Source organism: Mustela putorius, unplaced genomic scaffold, assembly GCF_011764305.1.
Source record: "Mustela putorius furo isolate JIRA1106 unplaced genomic scaffold, ASM1176430v1.1 tig00003834_pilon_pilon_pilon, whole genome shotgun sequence".
Classification (NCBI taxonomy): Eukaryota; Metazoa; Chordata; class Mammalia; order Carnivora; family Mustelidae; genus Mustela; species Mustela putorius.
This window is the reverse complement of record NW_025421987.1, coordinates 57,017,133-57,025,597: the sequence shown is the minus strand read 5'-3', so window position 1 is coordinate 57,025,597 and position 8,465 is coordinate 57,017,133. Positions and strand designations below refer to the sequence as shown.

General features: G+C 42.6%; 1 protein-coding gene across 2 annotated transcripts; it reads right to left on the bottom strand.

Annotated features, from left to right (window-relative positions):
• Nucleotides 1–1,681: 1,681 nt before the first annotated feature.
• On the bottom strand, nucleotides 1,682–8,154 carry P2RY1 (purinergic receptor P2Y1). 2 transcript variants are annotated; one of them, XM_004755586.3, is made up of 2 exons: nucleotides 6,047–8,154; nucleotides 1,682–3,718 (listed from the first exon to the last, which is right to left on the bottom strand). In XM_004755586.3, exon 1 carries the CDS (start codon nucleotides 7,207–7,209, stop codon nucleotides 6,085–6,087), a length of 1,125 nt encoding a protein of 374 aa, XP_004755643.1. In that variant the 5' UTR covers nucleotides 7,210–8,154; the 3' UTR covers nucleotides 1,682–3,718; nucleotides 6,047–6,084. The 2 variants fall into 2 exon arrangements, with proteins under 2 accessions (XP_004755643.1, XP_004755642.1); XM_004755585.3 differs by having other exon boundaries at nucleotides 1,682–3,955; nucleotides 6,047–8,150.
• Between the last annotated feature and the right edge of the window lie 311 nt (nucleotides 8,155–8,465).

Sequence of the window (8,465 nt, the reverse complement as noted above, 5' to 3'; positions counted from 1 at the left end):
GTAGTGTAGTTTCTTTTTGGGCGGGTCCTCAGGGAAATCAAATGATTTCAAAGAAATCAAATGTACTTCGTCCTGGGTCCCAGTCAACATGTAAGTAATGTGTTATGTGCACAAGTATAAGCGTGAGCATGTGTGTGTGTGTGTGTGTGTGTGTGTGTGTGTGTGTGTATTTCTGAAATGAAAATCACAAACCTTACCAAATTAAGGAGTTTAATCTATTTTGTTTCGTGCTTCTCACGACCCACTAATGGGTCAAGATCTGCAGTTTGAAGAGTCCTACAATGTGGAAGGAATGTTTTAGTAGGAATGAGAACCTGAGTTCCTTGCTAGCTCCATTTTTGAATGGAGAACTTTGCTCTCACTAGCAAACCGAGGTGATAGGATTAAATTGAATCATTCAGTGGCCTTTGTTTCCATCTATCATCAAGGATTTCCTACCTTGATGCTGGTTATTTTTCTCATCAGATAATCAGGAAAAGCAGTGCATTTCTCCCCCACTGTGAGAGAACTGACTGCCCCCACATGCCTCCTATCACACTACCTTCTTATCTGGGTCTATTTTTAAGGGGCTGCAGTACTGTCAGCTGCTGAGCCCAGGGGCCTGACTCCATGCACAGATCGGTCCCAGCAACAATGCTGGTTGGAGATGTCCATCCCAAGGGTCCACCCCAAAGCAGTATAACCTTACAGCGTTAAAGCAAATAAGCACAGTATTAACATGGATTTCTAGTGACATCTGTTGTGTCTTTAATGTGCCATCCCATCAGACTTCCAAACCATAACAGATCTACTTTGATTTCAGGGCAAGCTTTTTACATGTGCAATGGAAACTCTCACAAAATTCTAAACATTCTGAATAGAGTATAAACTTTCCAGTTCATTAAAATAAGAGAATTTAAAAGCAGTATATTTACTTGCAGAGAGAAAGTTCTCTGACTCTAATCCCAAAGTGATTTTGAAAATGCAAACATTTTCCAAGCTTTATGGTAAATTCTTAAATCAGAAAAATGACTATCTGTATTATTTCTGCGAATGCACTAAATACACACACATATACACGCACAAAACTCAACCATGCTGATAATTAAGGGAAATTCTTATGAAGGAAGTTTGGATAGTACAGCTAACTAAGGAGTTAAAACTGAGTGACATGCATCATAAGGGCTGCACATGATTTATACTTTTCTGCCCACAAGATTCTATGACACGGCACCTGTCTTAGCTGACGACCAGAAAACCAAACACAGCACCATTATAAACCTACCTTTTCCAATGAGGGAAAAAGGTTATGCTCTACGTATGCTTCCATTCCATTAAATACTTTTTAACCTCACGGGACCAGCTATTTACTTTTTAATAAACTTGAAAGAAGCAGGCAATGTAGGCTAATGGATAAACAGAAACCACAAAGGATTATTAGTATGATTACTCCCATGGATAAAAATTAGAGGAGAAAAGATTGCAGCTAACATTTAAACACTAGTATGAAAATATATAACAATTCTGTATTTTCCCCTGAAATCATGATAATCTTATAAATTATTTTGCACCAGAATTAGCACTTCCCTTTCCACAGTCTAGGCCATACCATAAGAAATAACTACCATGCCAGCCAGAATATGTGTCAAAATTTGCCAAAACTGTTGAGTATTAACATTGTAATAACACAGAAGCCATCAGATCACATTTCATTGTTTTATTGAGACGTTTTTAGTTTTAATTGTCTATTGTAGGTACAATTCTGATGATCATATCAAAGCTCTATTATAAATAGCAGATAGTAAGTTGTCTGCATGCCTTAGACACACACACAAGCACGATATTGTACACTCCCCTGCATGCAAACTTAAGGAAATATACCTTCCTTTTATTAAAAACATAATTACATACAATAAGTCTGGAATTTGTTAAGCTACCATTGATTTAGATAAACCTGAGAAGGCTCAAAATGTCAAGTAACACTGTTTCCATACTCCCCATTCAATGAAACTGTTAATCACAAAGAAATCTAGTTAAACTATATTAAAATCACAGATAATATAAAAATAAACATTTCTGCAAGAATACTAAACATTAGAATTCAAAGTCACAAATTCTGATATGTAACATTCCCCTTCATATTAATTTGTAATGATGTGTATGATACAATGTACAACATAATAAAAATTGTAACAGAGTTCAGCAGCCAAATCATTTACAGTTATCACTATAAAACTTGAAATTAAAGTTATCAACTGAACAACAAAAACATTAAAATAGCAATGTTGAACTTTCTGGTAGCATGTTACTTAGAAACTCCATCTCAACTCAAGATTATACTTTCACCTTAAGAAGAAACAAAACAAAAATGTAAGCAGAACTGAGGACAGTAAGGGATTGCACCAGCTGCCTCTTTTTCTCTCTCTCTCCATAGTTTTTCCTTAAGTTCTAATCTATCTATAATGCCCATTCTTCCAGATTTCTAAAACATAAGAAATCTACTTTGAATTTAGGACAACTTTCGCACTAGAATTGGAAGCTTCAATCATATGTGGAGGCATAATTCTAAAGTTCTTGAAAAGACAATATAAACTTTTCTATGTCATATAAAATACAGACAATACAGACCTAGTCTGGAAAAGATATTTTGTATTTACTATTGAGCACTTACCACAGTAGGACACCACAGTGTGTCTGTATAGAGAACTCTAACGTAAAAAGGTAAACATGCGAAAGCATTTCTAGAGAAAATTAACCACTTGTATCACAAAACATTCATATTTTAGATAAAAAAAAATCGACAAACATTTCAAGATACTGGTATTTTAAAAGTGTACTATACAATAACTCATTTTATCTATGCATCACATTCCATAAAATACACTAGTGTGACATATATACATTGTAATAAATATAATTTACATCAGCATATTTGATCTTTCAAGAAAGATTTTAATTTGTACAACTGAAGAATTGTGAGTTTCATCAATAAATACTATGTTAATTGTAGTTTGACCAACTAAGTTAAAGCCTCAAGATATCCCTAACTATTTACATATCTTTATTTTCCCTAGTCCAACTCCAACTGCTATAAACACATCTCTTGTATCCAAAAGAAGTTTACTGTACTGTCCGAGGAGATGGAGAAGACTTATAGGGCAGAGGTCCACATCATAATTGGTGAACTTTGTGAGAATTTCCAGCCAAGGACTGGAATGGAAGAGTCCTGGAAAGTACAGTAGCAGATTTCGTGTACCTCTGGCTGGCTGTGTTTTTAAATGTTCTACCACATCCCCTGAGGTCCCAACAGATGGAGTTCATCTAACTTTTTAATCCATGGAGAGTGGCATTGAAAGGGTCAAGAGTTCCACAGTTGGTCAAGTGGCAAGGTCATGTTTTTAATGTTGAATCCTACTCTGCTGTATCTCTTCTTGTGTTTGTATTTTTATCATTTCAGTGCAAATGGACAATGATGCTTAGTCTAAGACACCAAGTGGTGAGCCAAAAATACCTTGAACTTGGCATGAAAATAGTTTTGTAGTGTGAAATTTAGTTAACTGATAAGTTCTATAATTTTAGCAGTTCATCAAAATGCCAACAGATTTCTGCCTTTACTATTAAAATACCTACTTACATCATCACATGTCATCAGATTTCCAGCCAATAGATCACTGCTTCATCCTGACTCTCTGTATGTTTTTATCATTATCACAGACTCTTCCTGGAGACCTCTTTGTGCCTAGAAGGGGTTGGGCAAGATCATTCTTGTTACTATTTGGCATGTATTCACACATTGTCATTGTCCACTATATGACGAATGAAGAAGAAACACTGGGAAAAAAAAAATGCCAAGAAGTAAAAGGGCATTTCTTGGCACTGTCCATCTCACTGAATCCTCAGCCCCAAAGAAAGTCCTCTGGGAGCTCAAACACAATGTATGTAACATGTACTGTAAACCAGGCTGGCATCCTGAGACCTAAAAGGAAGAAAGCTAAAGTGAATGGTGAGGAAATATAGAAATATATACCATTAGCTTATGAGTTCAAGGATGGTACAGGCTTTGAATTTCCATTTTGGTTAATGTACTGATCTTACTGAGGATGATGTTTGACAGGGATCATATAGTAATGACGGTATTTCATACTTTTTAGGATTGCACACAATGAATACTATAGAGGACCCTAACCAAGTGAGAACCTTAACCAATCTCTTTCCTCAAAATGAGGTGGTGTAGGCTATACCTCTAACTGGTTTCTTTACGATTTGGCTGCTGCAATTCTGTGCATTAATCCGAACATATAAAAAAATCACTTTTTAATAAAGCTTAACACTGCTTCTCACCATTGATCTTAGTGGCCAAAGACTGCTAAGAAGAAACTGAAGATCTCACAAATCCACAGGCCACCCAAGTACCACAGGAACTGATCAAGTCCTGACGGTCCTGTCTCTGTATCCTACAGGTTCTTGCCTTAAGACAGACTCCAAACTGCTTTACTTACAAAGTGCTTTCCAACAAGTTAGTCTACCAACAGTTGCAAACTCTAATTCTGGCTTTTTTTGAGGCTAGTTTTGACAGAGATTCCTTTGATATTGGATATATTAAGAGTTAAAATTGTGTTACCTCACCTTACCATTCTACATTCTATAGATTTTGACAATTTCAATGGCTAGAAATGCAATATTTAATATTATCAATTGAAATTCACTCTTCATTGAAAACTCTTATTAGAATTACTGAAATATTTTGTGGAATTTTTATTACTGCCTGGCAGAGGGGAGAAAAAAAAAAAAAGAAGAAGTGGCCAGTAGTCTTCTCTTAAACTGTTAGCAGTCAGATTTGTAATCTCCACCACTTTTCAGTGCTGTGGTACCTTATGTACTGCATAAACTGAATTCTCTTATTTCCCTTTCCCATATATTTGCAGTTTTCCTTTAAATTTAAGGATCTAAGATCCATTATAGGATTATAGCTTTTCATTCTAGCAACACAACCTGTACAGTCTTCTGCCTTTATTTTAATAATGCATTTAATGTTTTCCAACATTTTGAAGAAGCAAAAGAGAGGCTTTCACCATTTTAAAGTCCTTATTCTAAAATTGTTTTCTCTAAGCGTGTGTGCGCGCACACACACACACACACACACACACAAACCCTCATCTTTTCCCCACTCTTAGTTGCCTCATACATTTGGGAAAATATGCTTGTAGCCTATGCATTGTGAAGGACTGTCAACCATTCTCCCTCTGATAATATCATCCTCTTGGCCAACAGTCTTCAACCCTGGTCTGTAATAGAGCTGCATTTTTACATTGTTATTACAGCTATCAGTGAGCATTCATACTGCAACACAAACTCCTAAGGCAGTGTGCAACAGCCGTGGTGCAAGTAAATGTTCTTTATCACAAGAAGTCTAAGAGTTCAGTGTTTACAAGGAAAGTACATGAACTTTGATTCTTCCAAATGCAATATTCCTGTAAGATAATATATGCAGACTTCTACCACCCAACATCTAGCACCTATCAGAAGTTTTCTAGAAGTAACTGGGAAATAAGCACTTTCTAGGTTTTTACACTGACTTTTCTATTCAATTCTGCAAAGAAGCTCAGCCGGCTACTGCCTGTTTCTAGGACCAAAAGAGACACCCAGCTGAGATCTCTTCATCGGATATTAAATGAATAGAGTTTAGCAATTTTGCTAAACTTTCAGAATGTGGATTCTGTTCCTACCATGGATCACAGAAAGCTCAAAGTTTCAAGTGCTAGTTCTCTTGGAGAAATTATTAATATCAAAATAGCTGTAGTACTCAAGTGCCCTTTACATAGAAGAGCTTGTGAATTTTCAAGGCAGATGAGAAAGTAAATGTTTAACTAGGATTGTTTAATTTTATTTTACCTACTTCTAGTTAGAAAGGGTAGCCTTGAAAGTGAACCCAAACAAGCCAACTGTAGGGGGTGGGTGTTTTCACTTTTTTTTTTTTTTTTTTTAAACTCACTTGGACTTAGTTTTCTCTAAGCTTACTAGAAACTTAAGGGGGGGAAAACCCACTTGGCTCTATTAAGCATCCTACCATGTTACAAAAGTGGGTGTTCGGTGATTCTTGCCTCTTCACAAGCTTGTATCTCCATTCTGCTTGAACTCCGACAAAATATTGAGGGTCATGTCTTCGCTCTTGGATTGCAAATTTGCCTCACTTCTTCTGGAAGCTTTCCTAGTGGCTCTGGAGAGTCTCCTCCTGAAAGTATCTCCTGCCAAGAAATAGAGAATGGGGTCCACACAGCTGTTGAGACTTGCTAGACCTCTTGTCACCTGATAAGTGGCATAAACCTGGTCATTGAATGCACACATTTCTGGGGTCTGAAAATCCAGCCGTGCCCTCAAATTCATTGTTTTCATTACATGGAAAGGGATGTAAGAGACAGCAAAGACAGTCAGTACGATAATCACCAGGTAAATGGATTTCCTCCTCAGAGGCGAGTTGTCCAGGTCATTGTAGATCAAAGCCCTCACAATTAATCCATAACAGCCCAGAATCAGGACCAAGGGGACACAGAACATGGCCACAGTGGTGCACATGCTGTAGATGAAATAACTTCGCAGGTACTCGTCGGAGGTGGTGTCATAGCAGGTGATGGTTTTGTTTTTCCGGACCTGGGTGCCTGAGTAGAAGAGGATGGGGGAGATTCCCACCACCACGATGAGCCACACCAGCACGCTGATGTAGACCGCATTCTTCTTCTTGAGCCTGCCCAGAGACTTGAGCGGGTACACCACTCCGCTGTAGCGGTGCGCGCTGATGCAGGTTAGGAACAAGATGCTGCCGTAGAGGTTCACATGGAAGATAAACCTCTGCAGCTTGCACATGGCATCCCCAAAGATCCAGTCCGTCTTATTGAAGTAGTAGAAGATGAGCGCGGGCAGAGTCAGCACGTACAAAAAGTCGGCCAGGGCCAAGTTGAACATGTACACGGAGATGCCGCTCCACGGCTTCATGTGGAAGACAAACATCCAGATCGCCACGCTGTTGCCCAGGAAGCCAATAATGAACACCAAGATGTAGACAGCCGGCAGGTAGTAGAACTGGAAGCCCGTCTTGGTCAGGGAGCATGCGAACGAGGCTGCTGCGACAGCCGCGGTGGAGGCTGCGGTGCCGTTCCCCCAGGGCAAACCCGGGCCGGCAGGGAAGGTAGCGTCCGTCCCATTGGGGACAGCCGGCCACAGCACCTCGGTCATTCTCTCCTTTCCTGACTTACGCCGCGGCTCCTAGAGGCAAGTAGCAGCGAGAGGGCGGCGGCGGCGGCGGCAAGGGGCGCACCGAGCATTGGAAAAGCGAGGGAGCAGTAGGGAGCGGGCGCCCGGGATCCCCACGGGAGGGGGCACACACAGGCAAACCCACCGTGGCTCCGGCCCCGCGTTCGCCGCGGGCCATGAAATCCACCCGCAGCCGCGACCAAGCTGGGCTGGCAACCGAGCCAGCAACTTCCCCGTCCGTCTGGTCAGTGCGGAGGTTACACAACCGGGTGCACAGGGCACTGCTGACAACTTTCAGACTGCGCTTTCCGGAGGGTTCACTAGTCCTCACAGGAGCGCGGAGACCGCGCTGGGGGTTGCGGAGACCGCGCTGGGGGTTCAGCGAGGAGGTCGAGCCAAACTCAGTACTACGTTCCGGCGTGGGGAAGGCGCTCCCCAGCCTTCTTTCCCCGAAGATCAACTTCGTTTGGGTATCTTCTTTTTCCCTACCTTGCAAAGCAAGCTGCTCCTTTCAGGGGGCCCGCGCTCTTTCCTCTTTCCTCTTTCAGAGGCTTCGGTCGCTGCTCTGGCTCAGCCTCTGGGGGCCATCGGAGCGCGCGTCACCGACAGACCCGCTCGCCTCTGGATCGCCTGGTGTTAACCCTCAGTGCAGCTCAGGGCCCCTCCTCAGGGCCCCTCCTCAGGGCCCCTCCTCAAGGCCCTGCTCGGGCGAGTGCTGGGGACAGGCGGCTCCCCGCGAGGATGGGCGGAGTTTGGGCTCCCGGGTGAGTCCGGGCTCCCGGGAGGCTAGGGGCGTGCCTCGGCGAAGCCTGCCCGGCTGCCCGCCAGTTTCAGAGCGTCCTCCTGGAGCCAGAGCAGTCTTCCTTGGAGGTCTTCACGCGACTGAGCGCGCGCAGCCTCTCCCCCTCCGCTGCTCCCAGAGGCGCCGAGGGTGAGGGGGCGCTTGGTCCGCGGGGCTGCTGGGGAGCGATTGGCCCGTGAGCGCCCCTTCGCTCTTCCGCCAGCTATCCGGCAAGGCGAAGTTGCTGACACACAGGAAACCCTGCTGACTGCTCACAGCCTTTGACTACAAACTCTAGAGCCCACGGGTCCAAAACAGAAGTCTCTAGGGCCAGGTGTCTGCAGGTTCCAAGCAGCCAGCAGTCCCCAGCTGGGAACGCCCTGCTATTGCAGTGCTCCTAGCCTCCCGGAGACCAGATTCCAAGCACTTGCTGGAACCTGCTACTTCCAGGGAACAA